Genomic DNA, 18,260 nt, shown 5'->3' with positions numbered 1-18,260 from the left:
TGTACAGTTTTATTTAAAATGTTGTTCCTGTGAAATTAGCTACTATATTAGTTTCTCCTAGTTACTGTTTTCCTTTGTTACTTCAATAATAAGGTTTATCATGTTTCTTTTGTTACCCAATGAATCAAAACTCTTTCCACAAAAGTTGTTTTTGCGCATTTTTATCTATTGATGGTAAAATTAAAAATGACATGAGACTGAAAGGGTGGTATTTATTAAATTTGCACTGATAGGAATCTATATTTGACATTCTCAATGTCTTTGTCTGATTCTGGTAAAGAAAAACTCATTAACTGAGATCAGAAATGATACAGCAGATGCGCATAACACAGACTTTGAAAATGATGCAATTTGTGTTTATTTTTAATCACACAGGTACTGATTTCATGAATATTTTCAATGACTTTCAACTTTGTTTGAGCTTGTTGCTTTGAGAGACCTTTGCTTGTGAAGGTGAACTTGTCCTCCTTTGTGTCTTTAGTTTGGAACATGGAATGTGAGTGTGGCAGTGATAACAACTCAGTGAATCCGGCACTCTCCTTGGCTTTGCTAAGTGAGCGCTCTCCAGAGGCTAGAAGGGCTAGAAACTCATCAGAGTTAACTCAAAGGTTTGGGTGAGTTAGAATATAATCTTCTAAATTCCATGTAAACTGTGTAGGGATGTTGCATTCAATCTGGAAACCTGTTGGCAAACTAGCCTTGGAAGTCCAACGTGTCAGACCGAAAACTTGAGTGTTAACCTTTCCAAGACTGTGTCCAGAAATCATGGCACATCCTCTCTTACCTACTGTTCCTAGTGGAAAATATCCTGACTAAGGCAACTTATAAGAGGAAGCATTTAACTGGCTGCTTGCTTGTGGTTTCAGAGAGTGAGCCAACACTAATCATAGCAGAAAACATGGCAACAGACAGGGAGGAATGGCACTGGGGTTGTAGGTGAGAACTTACAGGCCAAGACTGAGACAAGTCCAGGTGTGAGCTTTTGAAGTCTCAAAGCCTGCTCTCAGTACAGGCCTCCTCCAACAAGGCCACACCTTCTTTTCTTTCCAACTGTGGACCAAGATTTCAAGCACATGACTCTATGGGGGCCATGCACTTTCAAACCATCACACCTATACCTCCCTAAGTTGCTAGGAGGGAACAGAGGATCTCCTCAGAGCAGTGCCTTATAGATGATGGGAATGAGTCTCTAAAGCCCTAGGAATCATTAAAAGGCACATCATTAGAAAGTGTTGTCCAGGACTTTATCTTCCTTTCTAAACTTAACCATTCAAGGAGAAGGTACTGAGCAGAAAAAAAGCAGGTACATGATGAAAATGGAATTTGTTCATAAGTAAGCAAGGTTCTACGTGGACAATGTCTCAAACTGATGTAGACAGAATTACCTAGTTCTATCCACAACCTTGTCAGAGTCCGAGGTACAGACGGGTCCTTACTGTGAGTCTTATCCTTTCTCTCTACACTATGGCATGATCCATTTTTACAAGATAGTTTCTCTTGAAGCTTGGCTTTCCCTTAAAGCCACGGGCTCAAGTTGGAAGTTACTTGGTTACCACTGACATGTTCGCCACTGCCACATGGCTAATTTATGAATGACTTGTTACTAATAAATGTTTGACCTTCATTCCACACAATATGTTTTCTTTTTTTACCATAACAAAACAAAGCAACAACAATAACAACAACAAAAACAACAACAACAAAACACCAGAAAAAAAAACCCAAAAAAGAAAAACAAAAAAACCAAGGTTAACGAAGCAACCAGTGCAAACACCTTCAGCGTTCGACCTTTCCTGCATGGACACATCCAGGGAGAGCTAGAATCAAGGTGCCTAAATAGACAATCCAATTAACAGCATGTTTTTTCTGAAGGGCCTGTGATAGGCCTGCTGGAATCACCACCAAACATTCTGGGAGTCTTATGGGGTCTATGTAGGCGAAGTCTGATTCAGTGGGGTTTGAAAAGCTTTCCCATATCGTACATGGTTATAATATTTGTTAGTTAATTTGCATATACAACTGCATGCATGTGAGGGTGACCATGCTCGGTGGGTTGAGGGAGGTCACTGTCTTTCTCTCCAGTGTCTCCACATCTCCATGTGGGTGTTGGTTTCACACACACACACACACACGTACGTGCACACATACTTTATCCTAATCATCTTCAATGCATAGTGTTCTAATGATATTTTACGGTGAATTAGTCCTGTGCCTCAGAGTCTCAATACCGTGCTCTCAACTGCTGGTAGTCAAGAATCATAACAGGCCAATGTTCTTTACTCATTCTTCCTGCTACAACAAACATCTCTGATATCAGGATGAGGTCCTATCCAGGACTCCTAAGGATCCCACCTCAGCATTTCCTGGCTAAATGGAAGAACCTAGAACAGCAACCAAAAACAAAGGCAACTAAGCCATCGTTCTGAAGGAGATGCAGAGAGATTTTGAATGGGTTGCTAACACTTTCAAGTTTTTCAGCCTCCTCTCTGGATTGTCTTGGATGACATGGGCTCAACTAAAAGAACTCCTTGAAGAAAACAACTCGCTTAGAATTTTCTCTCACAGTTTTATTCTGCTGTATCAGAATGTACTTTACATTCCGACTATCAACCGCCCTTATTACTCTGCAATTCATAAAGCCTCAGCTCAAATTTTATTTTCATATTTAATGTGAAGAGAAAAGGTGGCACACTTGAGAGAAATTTGGAGGTGGCTGCTGTCTGCTGAGGGGAGCATGGTAAATGGACAACCTCCTCTGCTTGCCATAGATGCCTCGAAATTAAAAATTAAATATTAATTTCATTCTCTGCCATTTTTTTTAAATCTCCATTCATGTAATTAATTCCCTCTTATGGTCTTGTGTTTTCAAATTCCGATTTCTCGGTTTTAACAGTTTACTAGAAATAACTTTAAAACATCAAAAGTGATTATGGATACATTTGAGCAGACGAAGGCATGCTAGGGGATAAGTGATGTCACGTCAGTCACACCCTGCACGGAAAGCTCTTGCTGGCTGCTGCTGCGAACTGAAATTTCTTCACAGAAGGACTCCACCATTCTAGGAGCACTAACCTAGAACTCCTGTAGAGATAAGAAAAGGACCAGCAAGCCTTGGACTCAGGAACCCTCTGAGCGCACTGTGGCCAGGGCCACCAGTGCTCAGCACATTAAGACCCCTCCCTGAAGCAGGCAGGTGCAAAGGGAGTCCCAGCCTCCCACACAGGGAAGACCTCAGCCATGCCAACAGAGCACCTAGGCAATGCCCACCGAGCAAACCTCAACCTGACTTGCAGAGGCAGACTTTGCCACAGAGGGACGCTTAGTCATGGCTCTAGAGGCAGCCACAGGCCACACCCACAGAGGCAGATTCAGCCACGAATTCCCAAGAAACAACTGCACATAGGCTGCATTCTTTATTTCAGCATTTTTTTTATTTAAGCACAATTCTAAAACCTCATTTATTAAATATTCATAATTCATCGATTTATTCAACTCATATGCCTTCTATCTATTCTCTTAGAGTCCTGTTTTCCAATAAAGAGCACCATTGCAAGAAACCCATGGATGTTTCTGCAATTTAAATATTTTAATGCATACTAAAATACAGCCTGAAAACACACACACACACACACACACACACACACACACACACACACACACAGGGGGGGGGGGCGAACTTGGCGGGGTCTAAAATAAAATAAATCTTCCTATGGTTTAATGAATAGACAGAGACATATTTGAGGCGAGTAATGTTGAGTAAAAGGTGTGGTCGGTCTGTGTCTCTCGTCCTCCACATGGTGGTGTTGAAATTACTTTGCCCAGCTCGGTTCTAATGACCACTAATTGAACGCTCTGATATCAGTATAAAAGACACATTGTGAACATATCACATCAGTTCACTGGTTGCTAACACTCTAAGGGACAGTGGGTACTTTGGGGAAACAGCTGTCAGTTCTGGAGCTCTGTTCATAATCTCTTCCCAGTACTCCCATTAGCTTTAATGAAAGGAACAAGAGACAGGGGTGAGACAGGGGCAGGGAGAGCAGAGGAAGTGGGTAATAGGAAAAGTGACTGCTGCCACAGGTCCCAGTGCTTTGGGAGTCAAGCTACCTCCTTGAAGCTCATACTTACAGCAATTAGATGATGAGAGAAATATCTTTGAACACCTGAGCGCACTGAGTCCCCTCCAGATGTGCACAGCAGGCTCCGAGCAATGCCCGTGATTGTGTGGCTCGACTATGAGACTAAATGTGCAGTCTGGCCTCTCTTCCCATGTGTAACACTGGTCACTGTTATGTACTTTGAGAAACAACACTGGTGACGTCTCCATAAAATACAAGACACTTTAGGTCAGGAGCTCGGGACATCGCCTTCCACGGACATCAAATGTGGTGGTTTCTGATGCATTCCACATGCAGTAATGAATGTCCCAGGCTGGTGTCACTCATTAGCTAATTGTCACAGGGTCTGGGAGAGGGAATAATGAATGATGCCAAAGGTTTTGGCAAGGCTGAAGAGGCAACAGAGACAGATGACTGTGGTCAGCACATCTGTATTTAACTCACATAGTGCAGTGTGTGGTATAGAATTGCTCTTATTAGGGGGGGCCTCTGTGAGAAGGCTCAGCATCTGTACCAGGAGAAGAGGCCCTGAATGAACAAGTAGCTATGTGACCTTGGACTTAGAGCTTCTAAAATGAAGAAACATGCTGATACATTATGTTATGTAGCCTGCCACATTCTACTACGTTGGCCAGAAGTACTCATGTTCCTGGAAGTCACAGATAAACCTACCATACAGAAAGGTTTCCTTCAAAATTGACTGACTGTCTTCAATATTGTAGCACTCAAACATGGCCTGTACTCCGCCCCAGAGTTCAAATATTAAAACCAGAGAAAGCATCTCCCTGGTATTTTAAACTCTCCGTGAGAAAGACTATTGCCACTACTTTCAACGAATGGCTCACCAGGATAACATTTTTTCCTACTTGATTCCTATTCTGTCTTTGAGACTTTGTACAGCTCTGAACAGGGTACTTTAACCATGAGACTGACAGTCCACTCAACCATCACATGGGCTGTGCACAGTATTAGAACTGTTGAAATAATCAGGGACTGACTCACAGGGGAAATTATGCCCTTGCATTGGCCACAGGTACATATGGCAGTTGCCTTTGCACGATGTAATAAGTACGTGTCAGAAAGATGCAGGGGGAGCTCCAGAATGTCGGGTATTGTAACAGCATTAAGCAGCCCTTATCTCCTGTGACTTGGTGATAATATCATCTTACTCCTCACCTAAAGCATTTGGGAAAGAAATACCCAACCCAACGAGGGGTCCTGCCTTTCTGCTTGCATTTTCTTTGTATCCGTACTTCTTGAGGCCTCCACTTTTGTTTTTTTATTTAAACTCATGGCTAACCTCTGCTTCCCCATAAGAAACTGCCTTAATTTTTCTTTGTATCAAAGCCATGTTACTCCTCTTTGCTCAAGTGCTGGGCAGTCTTGGTATGTGAGCATTGAACTAAGTTTCCAGAACTTTCCATCTGCTGGTCTCCTAATTTCACACTTGCAATCCTACCATGCCCCAGGAGACTAGTGTCACATATTCACTAGTTGTGCACAGAGAACCTCTGGCTCTGCCCGTGCTCTGCAAGGTTAGGAGGAGGTGGTCACTGTGGGAAAAGCAGGGCCCATTTACACTCTCAGTGAGTTGGAAGTAAGATGGTCCCTTAAATGAAGATCTATTCCCTTTACCTGTGGGACCCACTTTTATAAAACAGGACTTGGAATCACCATGCTGATCCTTAAACTACATTGGCTCACATCAACCCTGACCAGAACTCATAGTCATATAGGGCTGGATTATTTATGTGGTATTTCTATACTTCAGTTTTTCTGTCTGGAAACTGGGGACAAATAATTGTCAAGTACACTTTGACCTTTATTTATGTTCATGGTTGACCCTTTGAGCCCTGCTCTGCTCATGAACCAGAACCTAGTATTATTATTATTAGTACCTCATTCTTCTAAAGAACAAGTAATTTGATGAACAAACGGTTTCTACGTATTCTCTGGAACAGGGGTATCTATTCACAAGTGTGTCATGTACCCAGGAGGATTGCTGAGAAATACCATTTTTATTATGTGAATCTTGGTTGATCCAAACTGGAGAGGGTACTAGAGCATTGAAAAAGGTCTAGAAGACCAATGGTGAGGAAGGGAAACCAGGAAGGAGCAGATGACTGAGAAAAATGAAGAGAAGAGGAAATAAATGGAGTCACAGGAGGTCATGCCCTTTATTTTGTGGTCTCTTTAGCCACCAAAGACACAGTGACATCACCAGCCCTTCCTAGTCTTCTTTGTGATGTCCCCAGACTGATATTGTAAAATCCATTTGGCAAATAGAGAAAGAGGATTGGAGAGTTAAGATACTGAAACACCACAGTACGCTGAATGGTGGAAATGGAACCCAAAATCCATGATCTTCTAGGTCATTTCCCTTGACATTATAGTTTCAAGTACTCTGAATCTTCTTCCCATACCTAAAGCTATGTGACATTTACCTGCACAGAGGGCAAACTATCCAGAAATGGCATGTGGGATATAAAGAACGCTGTCCATGATGCACACAGGTGATGATAAGATACTTAGATTTTTGGATTCTTAATATCTATTCTTAATATCTGTTTCCTTCCCTCACATGCTTCTCAGGGTGATCCACAGCCCATGCTGTGCCTGACTTGGGTCACCCAGATTATTTTCATGACAAGCTCCATGAGGAGAGCCATGGGCAAGGTTGGAAGCTCCTTGAGGAACCTTGGTACAGTCCAACAGGAGAGGCAGCTGCAGCTTCAGGCCAGAGAAGTTAAGAACTGTCATGGCAAGAAAGGGTCAGAGAGAACGGTACCACATGGGCTAATCACAGGACCACCTCATGATGTCAGAGGGAAGTGTGGCATCAAATTATGGCCCCTAGTGTCTCCACTTAAGTGTCTCCTGGTGGCCCCATTTACTGACATTCCATCCCACTGCAAGGAGAAAACTCAAACTCTGACTGAGTAGAAATTTTGCTGTGCAGAGTCTTAGCTTTGAAAGCCCTGTGTGCTTTGGTTTTGAGCTGAGAGGCTTGGCCAAAGATGCACCCACATCTCCTGGGCTCAATATTAAATAGTAACTACGTTATTTTGAACCCAGCACTAAGCACAAGGAAACACGCTTGCTAAGTACAATATTTTGCTTTTTCAGTTAAAATAAGAAAAGGCATACCTGGACTTCTGAGTTAAAAACACCTTAAGATTTGTTTCCTCAATGACAGAGTGATTTACTGATTAACTGCTCAGTGTCTATATTATACACATGTCCATCCACATACATATGCGTGATGTATGTATGTGTATTTATATGTGTGGTTAAACATGTTTGTATGGGTGTGAAGTGCACATACATATTTACTTGTGTGTATGTGTGCATATGACTTTCTAGTGAAGCTCTTTAAAATAATACAGAGCAGAATTTAAGGAGGACTCTTGGGGATGGAGTAGTATTCAGATGTGGGGGAATGATTGACCACAAAGATGACTCTGGCCACTTTTTTTCTCATTCTTATCCTGTTCCTAATATTGAAAATGTTGCAGCTTTATGTCCCTTAGGTGAATCTTAATACAAAAGCACACCACAGACACCATGGCTGATACAACATTCCTAGAAGGGAAGGACACTCCCAGCAGGTGAATTAGCTCAACAGAGTCAACTTAACTGCACTTGTTTTGTTGTTTGTGTCCTGGATAAGAGACCACGTGGAAGGGAGAGAAGCATGAGCTCTGGGATAAGTATTTGGATGTGTGTGTGTGTGTGTGTGTGTGTGTGTGTGTGTGTGTGTGCCTGTTTGCCTGTGTGCCTGTGTGCCTGTGTGCCTGTGTGCCTGTGTGCATGAGCGCAAGTGGCGTGACCATGTGATATGTAACGCATGTGTCTGGGAGATGTTCTCTCTCACCCCTGTGAAGAATCAGAGGACATAAGGTGTCCAGCTCTGTCACTCTCTACTTTCTTTCCCTGAGACAGGGTCTCTCTTTGAACTGGAAGGTAGATGTGAGGCCAGCAATCCCTGTAAGCCTTCCTGTCCCTATCCACAGCAGCTCTTGGGTTATAGAAACATGGGGCTACATCCAGAGTTTTGCATGGATCCTTAAAATTTAAACTCAAACCCAGGTGTACCTAAGTAAAAACATTTTCACTTGCGAATCTATCTCCCCAGTCTGATATTTACAATTAATAACCTGTCTCTACAAGGAGGATTCTATTTCATTACTAGCAATTTAAATAATTTATAGAAAATTTACTTTTCAATAAATTAAGGCTACCTGACAGAAATCTCACCAGACAAGCAAGGAAACCCATGAGGAATCCCCCATTAGGGAACACAGCAAGGGGTAGAATGAATCCAATTATAATGGTTAGTTTCTTCCACTGGTCCCATTTCAGGAACAAGAGGTGTTTTTGGTTTCTTTGTCACCCCTCAGTCTTTTTTCAGAGAGACGTCAGGTATGTAGTATTTTATTCACAGATAAACCCATTCAATGCGTTATTTAAAAGCTCGAACTTCAAATTGTTACTTAAATATATGCATTTTCAGATTATCGAACTTAGTGAAACTCTGATATTTATTTCATCCCAGCAGAAAGGTACTGAAAGTGAACTGTGATCATGATATTTCTGGCATAAGTGAAGAGTATGAACGGTGCAGTCTACCCAGAGGGAGAAAATATTACGGGAGGGGGATTAAGAAGAGCCCATAGCAGTAGAACCAGGCATTGATGAAAGTGCTTCCCCGGGTGGTTTCTCGGGCTTTAGAATTGGGGTCCTGTGGAAGTAGAATTTACTGGAAAGACCTCTTTTCTTCAGAAGCTGAAATTTGTCTGAGTTAATACTATACGTTGAGATCACTTTAAAATATATATTCAGTCCATTTCTTCTTCATATCTAATTGTTTAAGGCTAACCTGCCCTTAAGAACACAACATAAAGATCCCTAATTAAGTCATGAGGTTCCCCTGTACTCTGCTTTTATAGCCTAATCTATTTGCATTTTAAATTGTATACTTTTCCTTGCTCCTCATGTAGCAGTGTGTGTGTGTGTGTGTGTGTGTGTGTGTGTGTGTGTGTGTGTGTGTGTGTTGTGGTAATTATTTGTTGAAAGAACTCAACAAGTTTAAAACAAAACTTAAGAGAAAATGAATATCTACCCTAAATGCTGAAAGCTATGTGTGTGGCTATAGATGTTCTTCATCTACCCATCAGCCTAACTGTAAATGGTCAAAGTCCTAGGGAAACATTTGCTCACAATTTGCTGCTAAGGGTAGGATAACTTCAGCCACTGGTGGACAACTTCAGTAGACATACTAATATTATTTGTGCATATGTGTGTATGTATGTTATGTTTGTATATGAGATATAGTTGACACTTGTTAAGATTATTACATGATTTTATAGTTGACCATATCATGAAGGAAATAGAAGGAGGAGTTCTTGTGATACCACCTCAGAAAAATTGGGCTAAGCCTGAAATTATTTTCTGGCAACTCTTCTGGTATCCACCAGGACCCAGAGAACTTTTGGGTCACATCCAGTGTAAGCATAAGGCTTTGATCTTCCTGATTTAAAGCTGGTAATGAGACGGGACCCTGATATGTTTAAATGTAGAGAGATGCAGTTTGCCTCTGTGCTTTATCAACATCCCATGTCACTGGCCATGACGTGCAGTTGTAACCTCTCTGAGTCCCACTTTTCTCATCTATGAAATGGGTGTACTAACATCTCCTGGGTTGGGGGAGGGCTGACATATCTAGCTATTGCCTGGCACATGGAAATGCTCTGTAAATATGATCATTTAGTATAACTTTTAGAAAAGTATACTGCTCAAAAATGTTTTGAAAAAAAAAGGTATTTTGATAACATAGAATAAATTACAATAATATATTGACTATATTCTTAGACAAGTTGCTAATGTGTAGATGACATGGAAAATTTCATAAATATATTCATATATATACATATATATATGTGTGTGTGTGTGTGTGTGTGTGTGTGGTGTATATGTGTGTTCATCTCTATTTATTTTGTGTACTTTCATTAAAAAAAGCCTAAGGTACATGCATTGTCCAACAGATTGATTGAATAAAATTTTTGTATACAAAATTTCTCTTCTGGCTCTTTTGCAGGAAATTCTCTCTATGTGCCTTAGGCTAGCCACAAATTAACTAGTTAGCCAAGCCTAGTTGTAAACTAGTAATTCCCCTGTCTCAGAACACATGTTCTGGGATTATAAGTGTGCATCATCTTGACCTGGCTTGGATTAAATTTTGAAATGGAATGTATAATAGAAACAATCACATTTGCAGTAGGGCTGGGCACAGGACTACTGTTATTTGGGTTCCTAACGCCCAACCCCCCAATGATATCGCACTTCCCCTGGGCTCCTAAGAACCCTCAATGATACCTAACTTCTCCAAATAGCCGGATGGGACCAAATTGCTAAGACAAAACAGGTCAAGGTCATAGAACACATAACTATAAATAACGTATGCAGCCTGGGCGCAGGTCCAACAGATCTGACTGAATCTCACTCACTTCCCTAGATGGACCTGTCTGTAGAAAACAGGCTCAATAGAACAGCTAGAAAATTCAAAATACCATGCGCCCATTCATTAGCGGCCATGAATAAGTGTACATGTTTTGATTTGGTTAATAACCCTGAGGCTGGGAGATGTATGTGGTTTTATGATCATCAGCTGGATGTAATATAGAGCAAGCCAAAAAGAGACACACCCTTGGGAGTGTCTTCCCAAGGGCCGTTTCCAGAAATTAAAAAAATATTTATTTATTTATTATTTACATCCAAAATGCTTCTTCCCCCATTCTTCCTCCTATTCTCTCCTGAGAGGGTGCCCTCTTCCTGACTGTGGCCCCTTTGCAATCAGTGGCCTCAGACTTCCCCACTGCAGCTAAAGCTGCTTGCCCTGTCACCATGAGCTAAACTGTCGAGCAAACCTTTCTTTCTTAGGTTTCTTTGGCAAGATATCTTATTACAGCCATGGGAAAAGTAATGAGTGTGGAAAGATTAAAGGACACTAGGGTAGGGGTGGGCAGCACCTGACTCTGTGCTATCTTGTGAAGTTTCTGTAAAAATATATTCAAATTAAGCAGTTGCCATACTGTAGGCAGGAGTGGGTAGCAAACCTCTCTGGGTTTGGGGCAAGTGAGGGGAAGGGTTCATTGCAGCAAATCTACTGCTCACCAGAGCTCTGTAACCTTCTTCATTTGAAATTAAACATACACCAAGTCAATTATCAATTAAGTGACATGTTAGATAAACATTTTGGGCATTAATTGACCCTTCAAGGGTTCTTTGAAACTCACTGGGCTGCTCCAGTGTCTTTGAAGTCTTGTTTTGACTTCAGCTAGCTACTGATTAGATTGATTTAATAGTGAAATTGTGATGTGTAAATGGGAACAAAATAAATTGCATTTATACAGTGCATTGCTTTTTCGTGGAGGGGAATCATAGCCAAGCCAGAGCAGGAGAGGGCCCTTGGTTACCTACTTACTGAGCCTTACTCTTACAGTACAAAATAAAAAAAAATAAATAAATCAAAGAGGTTCTCCCACACAGATGGACAGAAAATCATCTCTGACGGGACATTCCCCAGTGTTTGCTCTACACATCTCCTATGGTATTCCTCATTTGGACCATCTCTAATCATTGTGCTAACTTATAAAATATGGCCACTATGGAATGGCTACATGAAGGTGGGTAGCTCTGTGACCATACCAAGGTGCAGGGAAGTGAGGCTTTTGAATGAGGACATAGCCTAGGGCTAAGAACCGAGGATATGAGGGACAGGAGAATGGTAGAAAGACTTCCGTCTTGACCATGAAGACATGTTAAGGCTTCTGGATTCTTCCTGGGCAGCCTGAGGAAGGGACACTTAGTTTGGGGAAGGGCAGCCTATGCATTTGTCCTTGCTTCTCCCTTACAGCCATGTGCAGCTGTACACATTCACTGACACAAGAAGAGATCCCATGTCCCCTCTCTAGTCCCCTACCAATCCTCACCCTTTAACTCTGAAGTGTTAAGTTAGAAATTGTAGCTGACTAACTCAGATATGACATCAGCTTTCATTCTCGATGTTCTTAGTGTCATAGAATACACCATCAAATCACTAAGAGAGGATAAAACCAGTCAGTTTTGCTGCATTTAGAGTATTTCATTGAAAAATAATTTTTATTATGTGTATTTATTTTATGTGTGAGCATGTAGGTGTATTATGCATGTGCAGGTGCCCACAGATGTAAGAAGAGGGCATTGGATCCCTTAGGGCTGCAGTTATGAATGGTTGTGATCTATCAATGTAGGTGCTGAGAATTGAAGCTGGGTTCTCCGTAAGAGCAACAATCATTCTTAACCACTGAGCCATCTCTTCAACCTATTTTTCAAAATTACAAAAAAAGTCATAGTTCCAGAGCCTATTAACAGCAAGTCACCTAGAAATAGTGGCTCTGTTTTTTAGTGGCTCTGTTCTTAATAATGACTAGGAAGCCTTCCTGACTATGTTGAAATCTAAACTGGTGATGACTATGACGACAATGATGACGACGACGATGATGATGTCGATGAGGATACAAATAAAACATCAGATCAGACTTGGTCAATATTCATACAGGTGGTAAGGTTTAAATCCCCCCATATATATATATATATATATATATATATATATATATATATATATATATATACATATATGACTTTTTCAAATGAGATTCACTATGTTGAGGCTGCCTCTTCTGTAGTCATGGCAACTTGGAGCAAAGAAATTATAGGAGAGTTGGTAATTTCACTCAAAATATAATGAAAATAAAGCTAATCCCATTATTATTCTCAACAATTTTCCGTGTAGTTTCCTCTTACTATGCCCTTGCTTGTTCATCCTGTCTTTAAAAGCAGATTATTGGAAAATTGTGCATGTGTGCCCTCTCTGCACTTATAGCCATTAGCACCATCCTCCTGCCTCGGAGGCATAACCTTGTTTTGGAGAGGAGGCCAAGTTCATCCTTCTCCCTACTTTTCTTGCAGTCCTGGAATGGATAAATCTTCTAAATATACCAATTTGGGCCATTAAACATTTCAGAGACTGTCACTAAAATTATAGTAAAATAATAGTCTTTTAAAAGATAAGCCAGATAATACACATTTGTATAAATCTTGAAAGCGTGTTCCCAATTATTCTATTTTAAATTTGAAGTGTGTTCATGTGGGCTTGATGGTTATTTAAGAAAACTGTCTTTTTTCTTTTCAGCCTCCACTGAAGATTAGCGGCTTGATGTGAGTTCCATTTAAAGTAACACTCCATATGGACACGTCAGGACAATTCCCTCTGTAATTACAATAAGCACTGAATGTCACCAAAGTAAAATAAATAGGAAAACCCTCTGCCCTCTCTCATGCAGTATGCAGAGGTACGTGGATTTTCAGTGGACCCGTCTTCAAATGCAGCATCTTCTGCAAGGCACAAGGAGACTGTGCAGCTGAGTAAAAGTGCATCCTAGGCAGAGCACTGATGTTCTTCAAATGCTGTGAAACTGGACGCCAGGGGACAGTGATGTACAATTTGGTGGACTCAGACCCTGAGCTTGTGTCAGTTCTCCAGGGACCCTAATCTGTGTCCCTGTTTCTTGTTCATATAACAAAGGTGCTAAGAGTCCATAAGTGGAAAACATTTTTTAGGACTCTTAAATTTCCAATAAATGGGGCCCATTAGTCATCATCATGAGGGGATAGGAATGCAAATTCATGCTGTCTACAAGGATCATTAACGGAGACAGGCTGGGACAAGATGCAGGAGAGTTCAGGACTTTCACAGTCAAAGTATCTATAATAATATCCTAAGGAGAGTCAAGGGAGATCTCAGAGAACTGAAGTAAGTTTTCTTATTCTAATAACAACAATTGGGGCTGTCGTTAAAGCTGAGCAATTTCTTCCTAGTCAACAACTTTTTCCACTGTTGCTTGTTGCCCATGGTTTGTGGTAGCTGCACTGGGAAGTGGAAGGGTAGGGAAGGAAGAGAAATGGAAGGAAAGGAAGGAAGGGAAGGAAAGGGAACGGAAGGGAAGGGAAGGGAAGGGAAGGGAAGGGAAGGGAAGGGAAGGGAAGGGAAGGGAAGGAAGGGAAGGAAGGGAAGGGAAGGGAATGGAGGAAGAGGGAGATACAGGAGAGAAAAAGCAAAGGACAGGGAAGATGACTTATCTGTGGTGAATAAGAGAGAATAAGGAGGAGAGGAAGGGAGGGGAAAGAGGGGCAAAAGGGAAGAGAAGAACAGATGGGAAAGGAAGAGGGATGAGATGAAGGGATGAGGAGATGGAGGGTGAAGGGATGAGAGAATGGAGATGAGGGGTTGAGAGAATGGCGATGAGGGGATGAGGAGGAGACAATTTGTAATGAATAAGGAACGAAATCAATGAAGATTAGAGAAATGGAAGAGAGGGGTGAGGAATAGGAAGGGATTCATGTTGGATACATACAGAAATGGAGATACCAGAAAACAGAATATCCTCTGGCCCCAGAACAAAGCAGACATTTTTCTCCTCTGTGACAGTAACACAGGAAGGAGCTGCTCCCCATTCTGGAGTCACAATCACCTCTCTGGCAACTGCCTTGGGTTCTCTTTCTATTTCAGTCACTTATGCTGTTCCCTGAACTCCCACACTCTCCATTTTGCTTGGCAAAAAGCCACACCACACTCTATAAACAGTAAGTTCATTCCTATTTTCCAATCTCTCCCTCACTCTGACACCTTATAGCAACACTATCAGTCAACATCCAACACCCAATACCCAACATCCCCAGGTTCTCACAAATTTAAAGTTAACCAAATAATTTCTACAATTCATTTACCATATACTTTTCATTCCAAACACTTTAGATAGTTATGAGGTAGTTCCCCATAAAATATTTATGTATTTAAATAGTTTGAATATTTGGATAACTTGTTTCTACAGCAACAATTGGCAGAACTTAGGCACATGATTAATGACTTTTTTCATGAACTTAAAAAGCATTTAAACATGGCTTCTTAGGGCCTCATTTAAGTTCAGAGTGACTAGTAATGAAGTTCAGAGTTTTCAGTGAGCCTCAGCATTCATAGCTCTGATTCTCAGTAATGCAAGATGAGTAAGAGTTGTAACCAATACATGAGGATGAAGAACGATGGCTGTTATCAAAGTCATATTAAAGGTGAATAAAATGGTACAGTTCATGACAGTGGTTGTGGACTTTGCTAAAATCAACACACAGTGATGTGTTTCTCAAAGGCATTTTTGTGCTTATTCTTGGTTGATCCTCATATCATTCTTGCCCCAGCTATCCCCTTGTACCCATCTATGTCTCCCCTCCACATTCTCCTTTTTACTGTCTGTCCAATGTTCAAATACCTTCCTAATATCTTCCTTTAAAGTCTTTATGCACATCATGGACTTCTGTATTTACACACACACACACACACACACACACACACACACACACACACATCTTATTGTTTTATGTGCATGAACATTTTTCCTACATAGTTGTCCTTTTAAATCTGGGTCACTTCAATTAATGTATTTTTTTCTAGGTATATCAATTTTATGCAAAGTTTTTCTTTACAGCTGAATAAAATACCACCAAGTTTATATGCAACCTTTTCATTATTTATTATTTATCTACTCAATATTTATTGATGGACATTTAGGTTGATTACATTTTCTTTGTCCTGCAGATAGAGCCCACAGTAAATATGGATGTGCAAATGACTCTAGTAAGATGAAAAGCCCTTTGGGTGTGTGCCCAGGACTCATACAGCTGTATTCTAATGAAGTTCTATTTTTGTTTTTACTTCTGTAATTGGAATAATATTTAACATAAGAGAAATAAAACTCAAGGGAGAAAATTATGTATCCATTTTTGTGAACACAGAGCTTCTAGTTATGGAAAACCAAGTGATTTGGCTCCATGTTAAGGACTGGTGTAAGGAGGATCTCCTTCTATCAGGAGCTACACATTTAGCTTTTTCCTTCCTTCACTTCTGAACACAAGTAAAGCCTGAAAGACATTGGAATATTTTAACACTTCCTCCAATAATTCTTCTGCTTATACACACATGACCAGTTGTTCCGTTGTGCCTGTGATTATATATTCTCAAATTAGCTCATGGCTCAAAGCCCTAACTAGAGGACTAGAAGCAACTTTAACATCCCAAAATCATTTAAATAATTAAAACAATAGAAAGTACAACTTGCAACAAGTAGTCCAGAGATATGAAGCTGGAATCAAGCCATTTTATATCTGTCTTTTTAACTTTCCATTTTAGAACTATAGCTGGGGACACAGTGAAGTCAGCTCTGTTACAAGCATAGCTGACTTCAATCTCCTTTCTGTCATGCACTCAACTCCTGACCTCCAGTTGGCCAGACTCAGCATACATCATGCTAGAGTCCACACTATCTCTGTTTTGAGATATTTCCTCACAGGCAGTTCTGGAGTTGCCTGTACCTCTTCACAAAGGGGCGGAAATGCATCATGTTCCCACTGCCATTTTCCTCACCATTTTAAAATCTCAAAGTCTAAATACATCTGCTCATACTGCATCATCTCTAGATGAGAGTCAAGGCCAAGGGGTCCTCCTAAGCTCTTCCTGGGAAGATTTGAGTGTTATATGAGAGAATGAAAAACTATTCAAGTGTTCATGCCTTTTCTAGCTTCAAATGCCAGTATAGAAACATCTCAGACACTGGAACAAGTTACAACAGAGCATCAAGGGGAAAAATACCATACTCAATGTTAGCATTCTGTTATAAATACAACAGTCAAGTTAGCCAACAACGATCCACTGACAGCACGTAGCAGATCCTCTTTCTCCCCGAAAAGATGCAAAGACTACTGGCAGCTCACATGACTACTCAAACTCACCATATGGACGGCGCTTCTGTCCCGCTGATCTCTAAAAAATCGTATCCTTCCTCCAGCTGGAAGTCAGTAAAAACAAGAGCAATGGTGTCCCCAGGCTCAGCCAAGATGGTCCACGTGCAGTCAGCATTGTTGTCGTACTCTGAGGGGAAGTGAGGGCTGGATATGGAAGCGCTGGTTCCCCTTAGGGTTCCCCCGCAGGCTCCCTCAGCTGTAGGAGCAGAAACAAAAATGCAACTCAATCCTCAGAAGCCTGTCACATGTAAGCATTTTCACAAATGTCCCTATTGTCCACCAACAAAATGTTTCTGGATTTAGATTGAAGGTAATCTAAAAAGATCATTTCTAGGTAATTAATTTAGCTTCATAGGTGATGTATAAAAGCCAAAGATTAATTGCCATTATCAAGCCAATGTTACAGTGGGAAAAAGAATAAAACTGACAAGAAGTGAGTTTAACATAAAAATAAATACCCAAATATACACTTAATGAAATTAAGCTCTTCTTAGCGAGATGCAAGACAGACCTTTATACTTACTATTTACTGTATATGTAACTGCACAATTGTAAATATTACTATAAAACTGTCAAATTTTATGCATTAATACATCATATAAATAAATGATCATTAACAAACAACATAACTTTACTTAATATTTAGAATTTATTTTTCTCTGCAGTTTCTTTGTGGGCTCACAAAATTAATTGCTTCAATGTAAAACCAGCTGCAAACACAGCAACACCAGGTTTACGACATTAAACTCACAAAACACTGCTCATGACTGAAGCTGGAATCCAACATCATGGCTGAATGGTTGAAATGTGTTGATTTAAATACAGCTTTTGAGATGCACATCCATGTAATAATTCTAATTATTGCTAGATCATCTTTCTCCCAAAGTTTAGAAGGGAAATTACTGGTGTTTGAAGATCCTAATAACTCTCTTATGGGGATCTACAAGCTGCAGCTTTATGACTGGGAACTGAAGTAGTTTGGATTAAGGTAGAGTCCAGCAGAAGTCTAAACTAGAAATCTGCAGAATAAACTTTACCGGATTCTTCTGGTAAAGACTTCAGTAACTAGAAGTTACATGGAAGCTGTGTGTGTTCGCAGGGCCAGGGAGAGTGGAATACCATGCCCTCAGCATGCCTGATTGCTGAACTGAGCACACACAGCCAGCACCCACCAGCAACCCTCGTGCATAGTCACCCACTGTTGAAAGTATTAACTACTTTTAGGGTTTTCTGTGAAGCCCTTGTAGA

At 40.7% G+C, this 18,260-nt stretch overlaps 1 protein-coding gene across 1 annotated transcript in view; it reads right to left on the bottom strand.

Annotated features, from left to right (window-relative positions):
• The window catches only part of Csmd1 (CUB and Sushi multiple domains 1), a 1,514,424-nt gene that overhangs the window by 715,236 nt on the left and 780,928 nt on the right, over nt 1–18,260 (bottom strand). Inside the window, exon 5 of the mRNA XM_032918494.1 lies at nt 17,001–17,208. Coding sequence (XP_032774385.1) covers nt 17,001–17,208 — 208 coding nt within the window. The remainder of the gene's footprint in view (nt 1–17,000; nt 17,209–18,260) is intronic.

This window comes from Rattus rattus, chromosome 13 (assembly GCF_011064425.1).
Source record: "Rattus rattus isolate New Zealand chromosome 13, Rrattus_CSIRO_v1, whole genome shotgun sequence".
In the NCBI taxonomy this organism is placed as follows: Eukaryota; Metazoa; Chordata; class Mammalia; order Rodentia; family Muridae; genus Rattus; species Rattus rattus.
The sequence above is the reverse complement of the archived record's forward strand: the minus strand, read 5'-3'. Positions and strand labels throughout refer to the sequence as shown.